The sequence below is a fragment of the Acipenser ruthenus genome, chromosome 1 (genome assembly GCF_902713425.1).
Source record: "Acipenser ruthenus chromosome 1, fAciRut3.2 maternal haplotype, whole genome shotgun sequence".
In the NCBI taxonomy this organism is placed as follows: Eukaryota; Metazoa; Chordata; class Actinopteri; order Acipenseriformes; family Acipenseridae; genus Acipenser; species Acipenser ruthenus.
This window is the reverse complement of record NC_081189.1, coordinates 74244742-74261852: the sequence shown is the minus strand read 5'-3', so window position 1 is coordinate 74261852 and position 17111 is coordinate 74244742. Positions and strand designations below refer to the sequence as shown.

General features: G+C 39.7%; 1 protein-coding gene across 1 annotated transcript in view; it reads right to left on the bottom strand.

The window, feature by feature from the left end:
- LOC117420988 (neuromedin-K receptor-like) overlaps positions 1 to 14795 on the bottom strand; it is a 40301-nt gene extending 25506 nt beyond the window's left edge. Inside the window, exon 1 of the mRNA XM_034034816.3 lies at positions 14224 to 14795. Coding sequence (XP_033890707.2) covers positions 14224 to 14594 — 371 coding nt within the window. The 5' untranslated portion in view covers positions 14595 to 14795. The remainder of the gene's footprint in view (positions 1 to 14223) is intronic.
- Positions 14796 to 17111: the final 2316 nt, after the last annotated feature.

The window sequence follows — 17111 nt, the reverse complement described above, 5'->3', positions numbered from 1 at the left end:
CTATCGGCCACAGGGGTCGCTGATGCGCGGTGAGCCGTGGATTCCCCTGCCGACCTAAGCCCTCCCTACCCGGGCAGCGCTCAGCCAATTGTGCGCCGCCCCCTAGGAACTCTCGGTCACGGTCAGCTGTGACATAGCCTGGATTCGAACCTGCGATCTCCAGGCTATAGGGCACATCCTGCGAGGAGCGCCTTTACTGGATGCGCCACTCGGGAGCCCCTATAATTTAAAGTATTTGTAATTTTGTTTTTAATAATTTTAAAGATTAATCAGAAAACAAAAGAAAATCAGGTTGTGAATCTTATTTGACCAAAACCCATTTTATTCCAAACACTTACACAATGAAAAGGAACAATATTTGTGTAATTTTTATGTTTTACACTTTATTTACTATATCGTGATATGTATTGTATCATCACCCTAGTATCGTGATATGTATCGTATCGTGAAGACACTGCCGATGCACAGCCCTAGTTATACCTGAGAACTTCTATGTAAACTCATTCCAGAGAAAACAAATGTTCCTCCAATAATTGTGCCTATTTATACTATTGCTTCCAGGGTCCATGACTCACATCAGAACATCCTGGATATTAGATTACATTGTCTAGTTTTTTTTTTATTATTGTTTTAATTATTAAAAGGCCACCTAATGAATTGTGTATAGAAGAGAAACTTTCCAAACATGCCTTTGGGATATCATTATAATACCAATAAATTACTCTGAAGAAATCTGAGCCGTACCATTAGCAGACCACAAAACAACGCAGCATGGCAACACAATGGACCTGGTTTGAAAAGGCTTTGTGAAGAAAATGAACTTGAATTGCATGAATAAGGAGGGAGATAATGTGTTGGATCTCCAGGCACCTTAATGGTGTATCTGCTCATTAGAAGTCACCACATTGTAGTGTATCAGCTATTTTAACAGTTTTGGTAACACAGTGCTATTATGAAGCATAGAGCATGCAGCATGCAGCCTTATCTACAAACACCTTTTTATTTACAAAAAATACCATTGGCATACCATTAAAATGCCAAACACTTTGATGGAATCTTAGCAGCACACTAAGCACCACCACAGAATTGATGCTGTTTTGAAGGGTGGTCACACCAAATATGGATTTGATTTAGATTTTTCTTCTGTTCACTCACTTTGCATTTAGTTAATTGATAAATATAATCTATTAACATGTCTATTTTTGAAAGCATTCTTACACACCTGCCTAAAACTTTTGCACAGTACTGTATATACACACACACACATACATACATACACTGATGCACAAAAGAAACACAACACTCAGGTCTAATAGATTTAATCAAATATTTTAAACATAGATATCAAACAAAATCACAGAGAATGTGAACAAAAATACAGATCAAAGACTCATGATAAGTTTTCAGTATGAAACGTGACACACTGTCAAAACGAAAACGTTAAAAAGTTAGTATCGGGTATGACCTCCCTGAGCTTTAACACAATCCTGGCAGCGTTGACGCATAGACCTGATCAGCCTCTGGATAGACTGCTGTGGGATGTTCCGCCACTCTTCCTGTGCAGCTGCAGCCAGCTGGTGAAGGTTGGCTGGTCGCGGTTGTCTCCTGTGGATGGCACTGGCGATTTTGTTCCACAGATGTTCTATTGGACAGGTCAGGATAAAAAGCTGGCCATGGCAAGACATCGACATTGTTTTCTTGAAGTTGTGCAATTGTATTCCTAGCACTGTGTGGTCTTGCATTGTCCTGCTGGAAAATCGACACTTCCGGATTGGCTTGCAGGAACGGAAAAACTGTTGCCTCAAGGACTTTGGCAATGTATCACTAAGCAGTAAGGTTGCCATCAATCTACACCAAAGGCGTTCTTGTGTTAAAGGAGATTACTCCCCACATCATCACACTTCCACCATCCCACCGATTGGCTTGAAGAACTCAACAGTCAGCATAACGCTCACCATGACGTCTCCACACACGTTGTCTTCTGTCAGGTCTATCAAGGGCAAAGCGGCATTCATTGGTGAATAAAACACTCCACCACTCTCTCTGCTGCCACCTCAGATCTTCTCTGGCCCACAGAAGACAGCAGTTTCCTCTCTCAGCTGTCAACAGCTGTTACCCCTGAACGGCCTCCGAGCATGCAAATCATTTTCATGCAGACAGTGAGCTACAGTCATTCTGCTGATGCGCTGGTTATTTTTTCCTGGAATTTCTCGTGCTGCAGCAACTGCAGTCTGAAAACATTTATACAGATGGATCAGTCAGATGTGACGGTCCTGGGCCGGTGTGGTGACCCTCTGCCTTCCATGACATGGCCTGTCCCTGTGACAGAAATATAATGAATCTTGGTTGTAAATCTCCCTCCCGGCCTGGGAGGGCGCTAAGCAGCGAAAGTAGAGTTCTTTGGACGGGCTGGCCTGACAGTTCTTTCCCAGGGCTTGGAAGTTGGTCAGTCTGGAAGGCAAGACTCCGTTGCAGGAACGTATTGACCTGGAAGGGAAACAACATAGCAGCTGCAGATTGTAGAGACAGCTGCACTCGTTTACCAAAGGGTCATGCGAGATAGCATAAAAGGAGACGGAGAATCGCAATCTACTCCTTTGCTTGGTTTAAAAAGAGTGAAACTGGAAGGACCCAGAGAAACCCAAAAAGAGAAAAGTATTCGTGAGTGTTTTTGTTTGTTTGTTGTTGTTAGTAATTGTCTTTTGTTTTGTAAATCACTAGACGGCTAACACGTCTCTGGAGCTGTCACCTTGGGCCAGCACTACCCGGAACAACACTACACCACAGTCACTGTATAATTGTTATCACCCACCACGAGCACTACTGCACGCACCCGGACTGGTGACCGTGTATTGTATTATTGTGGGGCGGATAACGTTTCTTTATTGTTTGGCATGCAACCCATTATTATTGTTACCTCTGTGCTTTACACATTGGTGTGTATTGCCGGAGGTTTGTTGTTTGGTCGCCAGACCGGGAGTTACAAATAAGAGACGCCTTTTTCCAAAACGGATTATAGTGTCCTGGCTTGTGATTATTCCTGCACTGCATCACCTCTGCACCTGTTTCCAATCAGCAGCCACTTTGCCACAGTCTCTCACAGAGCTGGTTTCCTGGTTTCTCTGGACGTCTTGATTGTTGAAGCAGAACATCTCATTCTCCGGGCAACTTCTCTCACAGACAGGTGGCCTTCAATCATGTTGATAGCAACCAGGCGATCTTCATTACTCAAGCGGGGCATGGTTATATCTTTCGCTGTTCTTGCGTTAATTAAAATCATGTATTTTTGAATGGCTATTTAAACAGATTCTTAATCAACTCTTTTTGGCAATTTTAACTCAAATACCAAACACTGAGCACCTGGCGTTTTTATGAAATCACATGACTTGAGCTAAGTTTTGTTATCCCAAGAAACAATACTATTCAAACAATCAACAAACCTATCTGCTCACTATTTAAAATGTAAATATCATTATATACGTGCCCAATGAGCTATTGATGTAAAACTTAGACTGTTGCGTTTTCATTGTGCATCAGTGTGTATATATATATATATATATATATATATACAGTCGCTGACAAAAGTATTGGCATCCTACACTTCATATAATACAGTGGATCTCCATTTATCTGCGTGCTTGGGGGGACATAGGTCCACAGATGTGTGAAATCTGCGGATAAATGAGGTGTCATTGCGTGTGACTAGAATGCATTAATAAAATACATAAACTATTTATGTAAACCAAATTAGTGTTTACTGGAGATGTATGCAATACAATATATTACAAAGACAGAAGAATGTTTTAAAATGATTTTTTTTTTACACATTGGAAATTTTATTTTAAACTATAATGTAATAACAGATGTAATTAGTCTAGTAATGTGAGTCTAATTTCACATGAAATGACTTGGTGATTGAAGTACTGTGCATTGATTTATCTCCACACACAACATGCATCTTTCTTTTCCCTTCAAGGCAGGCAGGGGACACTGCTGCAGTAACAGAAGTGTCAGTCTCAAGAGGCTGCATGAGAAGAGTCCTCTATCTGCAACAGGATTCTGTCTGACACACATTACAAAGCAAAACCTGACCGATTCCATTAGAGATCTTACAGGGCTGGCGCTTAAAAAGGTGAAATTGTACAAGGAGTTTATACATTTGTATATTTTGTTGTAAAACAGAAAATAAGAGAGATAAATGCCCTGAACATTGAACAACATTTGTCTTCAATAAAGAGAAACTAAAAAAACACTTTATCGAGTACTGTGCTTATCCGTACTATAGCACCAGCAACAAGGCAAATTGTTGATTTCTGTTCCAACAGCAGCCATTTAATCAGAGCTATTAGTCACTGTGGGGGGCTTTAACTTGGGCGTTGTGTATCCAGTAACAGAAAAAAGGATACACAACAAAGTGCTAAAGATGTTTTCTTACTGGCCTTGCGGAAGTCTTGTGGTGTAGAGTACCAGATTATGTCTTAAAACAGCCTCAAGAATGACCAGACTTCTGGATTCATTTTCTGATTGTCCAAAGATTACTTAATCATATGTCATTTATTATGCAAATAACCCTGACTAAGATTCTGTAATATAGAAAAGCCTGCAACTTGGTTTAGTCTAGAAGGGCAAGTCCATTTTCTTTCAAATTCACGGCAGTGTCACGGGTAAAGTATCGTATTTCGCAGAATGTGCAGGGAAATATGTTATAAATTACGTGTGCAGATTTTTTTTTTTTTTTAAAACAGCAAATATACAGATAAATGCACGGACATCAAAATTAATATCAAAGTTATTCAAGCACTTTACAACAGCTTGTGAAACGGTGTTGTAATTAACAGCCTGTAGGTAAAGTGTATCTGCAAGGACAGCTTTCAGTTCTAGTACGTCATATGCATGTTCACCATTTAGGTCTTGCAAAACAAACACAATGTGTAACCCATACTGATCTTGTGCATCGGTCGACTCGTCAGTGTGACCACTGACAATCAACCAGACTGTTTTACCAATTCCATAATCTCCTGCTTGTGATACTCGGCAACTTTAGGTAAGTATTCACGTCTCAGCTGGGCTGATGAAGGAATCGCTCCACCATTTGCTACACTCTGTCTGAAGAATTTCCGTAACTTTTGGTTGTCCAATTTTTCAAGAGGGAAATTTGCGCAAACAAACGCCTCTGTCAGGTCAAAATTTAATAAGTGGACTTTTGGAATATGGAAGTGACCGTTTTTTGTTTCTTTTCAAGTAAAGCAGTAGCAGTACTGCTCTGGATTTCCGCCTTTCTGTTTCGGTGAACACTTGCTGTCAACAACTGCTGTACGGTAGTGATCTACAGTAACGTTGCAGGACGTACAGACGAGCTTACCTCCATTGACGTGTAAACTTGCTGGATACTGCTTTACGTGGTCTGCTGCAGACACATTTTTAGCCTTTTTAGAGACATCCATTTTCTTGTTTATAGTGTGTAGTATTTTAATTTCCCGCTTAGATTGCATATAGTCTCATGACATAATCACTGCACAGCACTGTGTGCATGGCGAATATTACACCCAGGCACATATCAGAGCTGTACAGTTTTGTTAATGTGGTATTATTTTTTTTTTGTATAAGAATATTGTAAAAATGGCGGTATTGGGCTAATTTCACGATTTCTGTGCAGCCCGTGAAATCGCGATTTTCACAGTGTCCTAGTCATGTCAGATAATTGCTGTCCAGGCTGGTTGTATTATGGGAGGTTTTTCTATGTTTTGTCTAAACCCTGTATAAAAGATCAGTGTCAGTAAAGCCATGGCTGTCTTGTAAAATTACATTTCTGGAAAACCGGGCTGCTGGTCCTGTTTTAAATAAAAATGTAGAGCTTTACAGGTAATTCCACTCTTATTTTTGCTACTGATGAACAGGGTGGAACCATCTGGATACAGTAATACCCCGTTTCCATTAGTCACGCTTGAGTGCACCTCTGCCTGGCCGTGCCGCGGCGGTACAGTCCCCTCCTGTGTCATAACAACCTACACCAGAATAACAGAGTCGCAGGTTTTTGGCATAACTTCGATGAGAGGAGCTATTTTGTGTGCCCCCTGTGAAACACTTTTTTTCACACCACTTACCTTTTCAGATGACTTGCTAACGTCCTCATAACTCTGAATACATACTAAAAGTCTAACTAATTTTCTTTTAGTTCCCTGCATCTTTCACTCATGAATCAATATAATGTTGACTTGGAGCTTCACAAATAACAATGGTTGAACATTATTATTAAAATAATATTTTACTTCTCATCATGAAAAAAAACTAATAAATGGCAGAAAAGTCTAACTAATTTTCAATGTATTATAACAGAGCTGTAATTTTGGCTAAAAGGTCAATGTTCAATGAGCCTTATGTGGCTAAAGAGCCATCCTTTGGACAGCGCTATATTACAAGCTTCTCTAATGCTGAACTTTAAAGGCTGGAATATAAGCAATACATTAATATATATAAAAATTAAAAAAGTATTTCTTAAGGCCCCAGTTGTAGCATTCAAAAGAGAAGCTAATTTAGGTGATATTTTAGTTCACAGTAAACATAAAAGAATAATTGACAAAATAGGTTCTACGAACATATGCACTAGTAGATGTAAAGTGTGTAAATACACAGACAAACGTAAAAATATAATTAAACATAAGAACACCACATATCCACTAAAAACTAATACCTACTGTAAAAATAGCAATGTTGTTTATGGAATAGCCTGTGAAAAATGTGATGAAATCAAATATGTTGGAGAGACTGGAACTACTTTATATAAAAGAATTCAGAACCACCTTTCATTAATTAGAAATAAAAAAATGAATGAACCAATAGTACAGCACTTCACCAGTCAGGGACATGACATAAATGATGTAAAGTTTGTAGTATTAGAACAGCTCAAATTAGACAATGCGACATATAGAAGAATAAAAGAAAGTAAATGGATAAATAGACTGAACACGATTATGCCAGCGGGACTCAACAGAAAAGAATGAACTAATTAACTTCAATAAATATATAACATTTAAATAAATAAACAAAATTCATTCAAAAGTTGTGCATGCTGATGCGCTGGGGAGGCCAAATCTAGACTGATCCTCAGAGCCAGCATTGCATGATATAATAAAAATATAAGTTTATATAAAGTAGTGTTAATTAGAATTAATACAGATTCAAAGATAGAAGTAAAAATGATGTCACAATATATAGAACACCATTACATCATGTAAGAATAAATCATGAATTTGAATGTAAATGAATGTTGAATTCCCCAGTAATGTTGTTGAAGCTGACACCCTGGGATCCTTCAAGAAGCTGCTTGATGAGATTCTGGGATCAATAAGCTACTAACAACCAAACGAGCAAGATGGGCTGAATGGCCTCCTCTCGTTTGTAAACTTTCTTATGTTCTTATGTTCTTATGTAAACAATAACAAGTAGTTGTCATGCCGTCAAAAACCTATAAATACCTCCAATGTTTGGATTCAAACACAGGCTCCCTTGAGAAAGATATGTACAACATATCGAAACGTTGGGCAGCTGGCTCTTTGAGCTAATATATATATATATATATATATATATATATATATATATATATATATATATATATATATATATATATATACACACACACACACACACACACACAGTGTAACCTGGTTAATGTCCCCTCGGTTAATATCCCAACCCGCTTATTATCACATTTTTTTTAAAACCACTTGCCACTCACCACAGGTTTCTGTGTTAAATTAACTCTTTTATTATCACTAGGAACCCCGTTTATTATCCCCATTTGAGTCGTCTACCAAAGCTGCGCAGATGAGTTGTACTGTTTTAAATAAATTTAACCAATTATATTATTCCTAGATTATTAAACATTGTGTAAACCCTATCAAAAGCGGTACTGGAAGGGCGTTACTTCAGAAGTCACGCCTTCAAAATATCGGTTAAACTGACTTTGGCTACATAACTAGCCTGATGTACTGTACATAGCTACAAGCAAAAACGTCTACTCGAAAAAGAAAATACCTGACAGACACTCAGAAACAGGAAATGATACGTCTCTGTGAAGGAACACCAAAAGATTTCACATCAAAACATTGCAAAACAATTCGGAATTGATCGGTCCCCTGATAGTAAATTCTAACGAAATCGGGAGCTGGCTTTGTTGTTACTGATTTTGCACATAGCGTTGTTTGAGTTGTTAGCTACAGTAATTATGTTGCGTTACAGCAATAAACTTAAGCTTATGGTGCGGTAATTGTTTTAGTGGACTGGTTTCCCCCTGCGCTGATATCATGTCAGCTAGCTAATTAAAGTATGCAGCATTTTTTTAAGCTATCTAGACAAATAATTAATTTCTGCTATTGTTTAATTAAAGTAAACATTCTTTAGAAAAACTTATTTGATGTTACAGTACTGTAATATTAATACAATATTGCAATAAAAGACGTACAGATATGGATTATATTCAGTTTTCTTTGTTTATATGTAAAACGGTTGAATATGGAGTGCTTAAATGTCCCTTACTTTCTTCTGCGTGGTGGCGCCATAGGATAACATGAGACCCTGTTTATATCCCAACCCGCATAATATCCCCAAATAACTCTACACGGTAATGAGGATATGTGACGGAAATATAATGAATTCTGGTTGTAAATCTCCCTCTCGACCTGTGAGGGAACTAACTAAGGAAAGGGAAAGGCTTTGGACAGGTTGGCCTGACAGTTCATTCCCTGGGTCGGGAAGTCAGTTAGCCTGGAAAAAGACGAGTCTCCGGTGCGGGAATGTATTGACCTGGAAGGTAAACGAGGTAGCAGCTGCAGGCAATAGAGTCAGCTGTAATCGTTTACCAAGGGGTCATGCATAATCACATAAAAGGAGCCAGAGAATTGTAAATCTTTTCCTTCGTTTTTGGTTTCGAAATAGACCCGGAAGGACCTGTGCACTGTGTATTAAAAGTATAGTGAGTGTTTGTTTTGTCTTGTCTATAATTGTTACTTGTGTGTTTATAGATGGCTAACACGTTCCGGAGCTGTTGCTAAGGGCCAGCACTGAACCCGGAACAGCACTGCACTATTTGTCACTCTTTAAACTGTATCGCCCACCATGAGCACTACAGCACACACCCAGGACTGGTGACCGTGGTTGTATATTGTGGGAGAGATACTGTGTTTATTGTTTAGGGCTGCAATCCCTGTTACTGTTCTCCGTGTTTTACGCATCGCTGTGTATAACCGGAGTTTATTATTTGGTCACCAGACCTGGATTATAAAGACAATAAAATGTATATTTGTCCATACCGGATTACAAATCTAATATATATATATATATATATATATATATATATATATATATATATTGTAAAAGAACTTCACCCACTCGGGTTCGTTGCCCCTTTAAAAATTGACCCGGTACACAGAAATGGATTTTTACAGCGCGGTTGCGCTAATTTTTTATAAACACAAAATAAACAAAAATACAAAACAAACACCTAGCTCTGTACGAGCACTAACTAACACATAGGAACACCCTGACTACCAGTGGGACAGCTAAGCTGTTTCCCCACTAAACAATACAACACACTTTACCTTACGACTGCTGGGAAGCAGAGTACCTCTTCCTGCCTCCTTCTACTCAGCAGCCTAGAGCAGACTGACTGTTCTCCTTATAAACCTTGCACCTGGCTCTAATTTACAATCATAGCCAGGTGCAGGTGATAATTAACAATAAAACAATTAACAGAAAAACAATTAACCCAGACAAATGTGCATTCCGCACATGTTTTTACTGCAGAGAGGTTTTAACCCCCTCTCTGCTGTCTCACACATCCCCCCCCCCATGTCTTTTCAAGACACCGGCCATACCACGGCCACCTCCCTCCACCCTTAAAAGACCACCCAGCCTCAAGTCCAGCAATGTCCATTGCCGCCCTCTTCCACGGGCGGGCTTGAGGATGGGTCGGTCCTTCCGGCACTGCCAGGAAGGGACCGCGAACCGGCGACACGGGACCCCAACGGTTTGTCAGGGGCGACCGGAATGACAACCGGGGCACTGGAGGCTGCAGCAGCGGGAAGAGGTCTGCAGCTGGGACCCAGTGCAGCGACGTCCGGTCACCAAGGGGGAGCGAAGCAGTGACCAGGGGGAGCGTAAGCGACGTCTGGGAGCAGTACAGCGACGTCTTAGTGTCCGGGAGGAGCGGAGCAGGGGACCAGGTGGAGAACTGTGCCCGATTCTGCCGACTCCTGGGCTCTAGGTCTAGTGACGGGAAGTCCAGGCTAACCGACAGGGTGTCCAGGAGCGAGGAGCAAGGGACCGCACGCAGCTGTGCCGGACTGGACCGCAGGGGTGGTGGTCGGGGCTGTGGTGGAGGTATGCCTTTCGCCTCTTCCCCTCTGGGCTCCGGAAGCGGCGGCTCCTCCCCTCTGGGCTCCGGAAGCGGCGGTAGCAGCTCCTCCCCTCTGGGCTCCGGAAGCGGCGGTAGCAGCTCCTCCCCTCTGGGCTCCAGAAGCGGCGATAGCAGCTCCTCCCCTCTGGGCTCCAGAAGCGGCGGTAGCAGCTCCTCCCCTCTGGGCTCCGGAAGCGGCGGTAGCAGCTCCTCCCCTCTGGGCTCCGGAAGCGGCGGTAGCAGCTCCTCCCTTTCTGGCTCGGGAGACTGCGGAGCTGCGCTAACCTGCTTCCACTCCTGGAGCAACCGTTCCAGCTCAGTTGGTTCCCGCTCCTGAGTCTTCGGCGGTGCCCACCCCACCTCCATCATCCACCTCTCCATTTTCTTTGTCTGCTCCTCCTGAGCAGCGGTGCTCTTCATAATCATTTCTATTAATTCTTTAAAATCCATCTTTGGGTCTATAGGGGCGCCCACACTCGCTGCCACCAAATGTAAAAGAACTTCACCCACTCGGGTTCGTTGCCCCTTTAAAAATTGACCCGGTACACAGAAATTGATTTTTACAGCGCGGTTGCGCTAATTTTTAATAAACACAAAATAAACAAAAATACAAAACAAACACCTAGTTCTGTACGAGCACTAACTAACACACAGGAACACCCTGACTACCAGTGGGACAGCTAAGCTGTTTCCCCACTAAACAATACAACACACTTTACCTTACGACTGCTGGGAAGCAGAGTACCTCTTCCTGCCTCCTTCTACTCAGCAGCCTAGAGCAGACTGACTGTTCTCCTTATAAAACCTGCACCTGGCTCTAATTTACAATCATAGCCAGGTGCAGGTGATAATTAACAATAAAACAATTAACAGAAAAACAATTAACCCAGACAAATGTGCATTCCGCACATGTTTTTACTGCAGAGAGGTTTTAACCCCCTCTCTGCTGTCTCACAATATATATATATATATATATATATATATATATATATATATATATATATATATATATATATATATATTCATTGATACAGGACCAGATGTTGTCATTAAGGGTGTGCTACATAATAAGGAGGGAAAATACATGTAAATCATTTTTTTTCTTTGTGTTCCTTTTCACAAGTTTTAAAGACTAAACACACTATATACCAGTATTTAAAAAAAAATGCTACATTGAAACCTTAAGCATGAACATACCTAAAAGGGTAAGAACATGATCAAGATATGGCTTACGGCTTGTCAAAATCAAATGTAAATTAGAAAACTATTCAGTAGCTTTCAGCTCTAGTGGGCTTCTATCACATGGTAGAACTTTGACTTGACTTAATGAAAGCTCAGTTCACATCTATTGGACAGTCAACTACCACATGGTAGAGCCTTCAAAAACGGGCAGTCGGGCACTATCGCTTAAATAGAAGCTGTGTCAATTTACAATACCACTATTTTTGTATTGACAAAGACAATAGGCTAAAGACAATTGGTCATAACACAGTTTCTTACAGTTTTACTCAGAAATGTATAGTGTATAAATCTTCATGAAAATATACTTCTGTTTAGTTTTTATTTTCTTTCTCTTGGCTTTGATCTGATTTGAGCTTGTCTGGAGAATCTCAAGTGCCGGCACTGAACAGTCTTCTGCATTTCATTCAAATCATATGACATATAGACAAAGAGTGGGTGAAGCTAGCAGAGTTCAAAGATCACACGATTTTAATGGAATGAGGAAGGCTATCCAGCCTTAGCACTTAGGGTTATTCAGACAAGCTATCGCTTATTTTAAATAGTTATTAATTAAGGAATCACTGGAAAAGGTGTTATCAAAAAGGTTTGATTAATTACAATTATTAGGTTTTACCTCACTAAACAATAATTACAAATCGCCCCAAAAAGCTGTACTCCTCTCTGTCCATTTTGAAATGATCATGCCCCGAGCACAGACTACTGTGTGGGTCAATAAGTGTTCAACAGCCAGAAAGCATGCATACGTCACCACTTCACAAACAACAACAATGGCTAGGTTTCCACAGAAGAAACCTCTCTCACAGGGCATTTATTGTGAACTTTATTAACACTGAATACACATTAGTATCCTCATATAAAATGCAAGTCGGTCCAACCCTGTTGCTGTTTCAGTATCAAAGAGTATCCTTTCAATATAATGTCCTCTAATCAAAAAGAAAACAGACATTAATCCAAAGTAAATGAGAAGTTAATTAAATATTTGACAAGATGGCACAGTAGCCTTTCTCTCTTACTGATTAACTTCAATAACGTCACATGTGAAATGAGTTTAGAGGATTCGTCTTAGCCCTGGAGATTAGTAGTATTTACCACAAAACCACTACAAAATTTGGCATAGTTTTTTTGTCACAATTCATATGACCCATGCAGATTATCATATGTGTATCTCTATTAATGGCATAAGTGTATCTCTATTAACGGAGCAGCTGTCAGACTTCTGCTTCAGAGGTTTCTGTAGAACACTGAGATGGTCACACTAAAAATATTATAGGAAATCAAATACAGTACTAAATTCCCTGGTAAATGCCACCACATGGTACCTTTGGTCTTTCTCAGAACACCTTATTTTGTTTAGGTTATACAAACATTTTAAATAACAGAGGCACAATATAACAGTGGTTTTGGTTTTTGATCCAGTAGAACCCTTTGGTTTTATATTGAACCCACTCTATAGAACCCTGTGTTCAGTATATAACAACATGAAACCTAAACAAAACAAGGATTCATATGAAACTATGGACTATATGGAACACTTTTTTCTATGTAGTGTGCAGTGCACAGTCTGTAAAACAAAGCTTTGTGTATTCAGATGTATTAGATGACAAGGTGTTAAAATGGTTTAATAATAAAAGCAAAAATAAGAAATGCAATTCTGAAGTGATTCTTTTTAAGACAAATAGACAACATATTTTGAGCAGAGGGAAGACCTAACACCTTTATGCAAAACAGCAATTTAGTATCATATTGTACATTATGTGTTGGTTTGCCTTTGAACTAAAACATACAAATTCAATTATACAAAATAATCAAATTTGATCTGTAACATTAAAGGAACAGGATCACATTGTTCTGATAACTTCAGTTCTATTGAAAGACTCTCATCTGTACACAACTGATTCTATTGAATCCTTTAAAATCCGTTCTATATAAAACGCATTTGAAATCAAACGCGGGAGGTTGGTGATTTGACAGATCAAACAGATATGGTGTATCAAACCTGTATTACAAATTTCAACGTTTTAATTATCAAAGTAAGCAAGAAAGAGAAAATTGAATTATTGGCAATCCTTAGACTCCTCCCATGGATGAAAGATGTTAGTTACTGTTATATATGTTAATTTACGTGACAGCCTACTTGAGTTGAGATTATTTGTGATGCACACATCTGAAACGTGCCATTTTTTTCAATAAAAACAAGCGATTTTAAAAAAATGGATCTACTTAACAGTGGGAGGGCGTAGACAGTTTACTGAACCTGGGATATGATTTAGTGTGTATGAAAATGTGCGCATATAATTCCTTTTTATGCCGATTCCGTTTTTAATTATCAAGGCATTTCTACTGCTTTAGTAAAAAAAAAAAAAAAAAAATCGTAACTTTGTAAAAGGCTACTAAAATTGAAAATCCTTATTAATCTTAATGAAAAATATTAAACTGTAGAGTAAAAAAAAAAGCAAAATACATACATACTGCTGTTGACTTTTTCACATTTAACAGGACTTTTTAAAAATTATATTTAAACTAAAATGCATCAAAATGCAAACCTTCTGTTTCATTTTTGCAAACGTTTATTTGCCCGTTTTGCTTACCTGTCTACGGCGATGGCTGTCATAGAATAGATGCTGGCAAAGACAGCCGTGATGGGAAAGAAGTTGTGAAACTTGCAGTAACCTTGACCAAAGTACCATTCGTTGTTGAGAGCATATATGCAATTTATCAAGGTGTTGAAGGCAGCCATTGAGGCATCAGAAAAAGCCAGGTTCACCAAAAAATAATTGGTGACGGTTCTCATTCGTTTGTGAGCCAGGATTATCCAAATAACAATCAGATTACCAAATACGGCCACCGCCACAACAGAACCATACGCGACAGACCAGAGACCAATCTGCCACGAAGGCTGGATGAATTGGTTAGAAAAGTTCCCTGTTTTGTTTGAGGATCCATTGATTGCGCTTGCCATTCTTCTTCTTTTGTTTTTCAACAGTGTACTTTTACAGTGATGTTTTTCTGTGTTAACAATTAGTTGTCAGTTGGTGATGGACAAATAAAAGAGACGCAGCCTCAGAACCCTTATAAGTAAGTGCTGGCAAGAATCAGCAAGTACTTGTATGTTCTGTAGTGAAAAGGTTATGGTGATTTGGTTGTTTCTGTTTAACTTGTAGCATTGTGACAGTTGTGAATGGCAGTTTCTGAAAGGCTGGGCATGGTGTACACCCCCCTCCCCCCCACAACCACCCAGCAAACGTCACTGACTACAAATAGTGTGTACCAAGTTGGTGGGGGGGCTCTCTCTCTCTCTCTCTCTCTCTCTCTCTCTCTCTCTCTCTCTCTCTCTCTCTCTCTCTCTCTCTCTCTCTCTCTCTCTCTCTCTCTCTCTCTCTCTCTCTCTCTCCTATAATATAAAAACGGTTGTGTATTGTTATACATCCCTTTCTATGAGGGGCTGTTCAATTAAAAAACGGCAAACTAAATATGTCATGTAGCAAAAAAGATATAACATATAGCAAAAAGATACAGCATATAGCAAAAAGATACAGCATATAGCAAAATGGATATATCATATAGCAACAAAGATATATAGAGTACTGTGCAAAAGTTTTAGGCAGGTGTGAAAAAATGCTGTAAAGTAAGAATGCTTTCAAAAATAGACATGTTAATAGATTATATTTATCAATTAACTAAATGCAAAGTGAGTGAACAGAAGAAAAATCTACATCAAATCCATATTTGGTGTGACCACCCTTTGCCTTCAAAACAGCATCAATTCTTCTAGGTACACTTGCACAAAGTCAGGGATTTTGTAGGCATATAGTCAGGTGTATGACTAAACAATTATACCAAACAGGTACTAATGATCATCAATTCAATATGTAGGTTGAAACACAATCATTAACTGAAACAGAAACAGCTGTGTAGGAGGAATAAAACTGGGTGAGGAACAGCCAAACTCAGCTAACAAGGTGAGGTTGCTGGAGACAGTTTACTGTCAAAAGTCATACACCATGGCAAGACTGAGCACAGCAACAAGACACAAGGTAGTTATACTGCATCAGCAAGGTCTCTCCCAGGCAGAAATTTCAAGGCAGACAGGGGTTTCCAGATGTGCTGTCCAAGCTCTTTTGAAGAAGCACAAAGAAACGGGCAACGTTGAGGACCGTAGACGCAGTGGTCGGCCAAGGAAACTTACTGCAGCAGATGAAAGACACATCATGCTTACTTCCCTTCGCAATCGGAAGATGTCCAGCAGTGTCATCAGCTCAGAATTGGCAGAAAACAGTGGGACCCTGGTACACCCATCTACTGTCCGGAGAAGTCTGGTCAGAAGTGGCCTTCATGGAAGACTTGCGGCCAAAAAGCCATACTTCCGACGTGGAAACAAGGCCAAGCGACTCAACTATGCACGAAAACACAGGAACTGGGGTGCAGAAAAATGGCAGCAGGTGCTCTGGACTGATGAGTCAAAATTTGAAATATTTGGCTGTAGCAGAAGGCAGTTTGTTCGCCGAAGGGCTGGAGAGCGGTACACGAATGAGTGTCTGCAGGCAACAGTGAAGCATGGTGGAGGTTCCTTGCAAGTTTGGGGCTGCATTTCTGCAAATGGAGTTGGGGATTTGGTCAGAATTAATGGTCTCCTCAATGCTGAGAAGTACAGGCAGATACTTATCCATCATGCAATACCATCAGGGAGGCATCTGATTGGCCCCAAATTTATTCTGCAGCATGACAACGACCCCAAACATACAGCGAAAGTCATTAAAAACTATCTTCAGCGTAAAGAAGAACAAGGAGTCCTGGAAGTGATGGTATGGCCCCCACAGAGCCCTGATCTCAACATCATTGAGTCTGTCTGGGATTACATGAAGAGAGAGAAGCAACTGAGGCTGCCTAAATCCACAGAAGAACTGTGGTTAGTTCTCCAAGATGTTTGGGCCAACCTACCTGCTGAGTTCCTTCAAAAACTGTGTGCAAGTGTACCTAGAAGAATTGATGCTGTTTTGAAGGCAAAGGGTGGTCACACCAAATATTGATTTGATGTAGATTTTTCTTCTGTACACTCACTTTGCATTTAGTTAATTGATAAATATAAACTATTAACATGTCTATTTTTGAAAGCATTCTTACTTTACAGCATTTTTTCACACCTGCCTAAAACTTTTGCACAGTACTGTATATATATAGCAAAACAGATACATACAGCAAAAACGATATATCATATAGTAAAAAAGATATCGCATATAGCTAAAAAGATACAGCATATAGCAAAAAAGATACAGCATATAGCAGAAAAGATATAGCATAGAGCAAAAAAGATATAGCACAGAGCAAAACAGATATATAACATAGCAAAATGGATATATTACATATCAAAAATATGTCAAAAAAGATATAAGATATACCAAAGTCACGTGGTTGTTGTGTTAATCCTGCGCAATGTGCAATGTTCTAGACTAGTCGAGACGAGTACACGTCTAAGTGC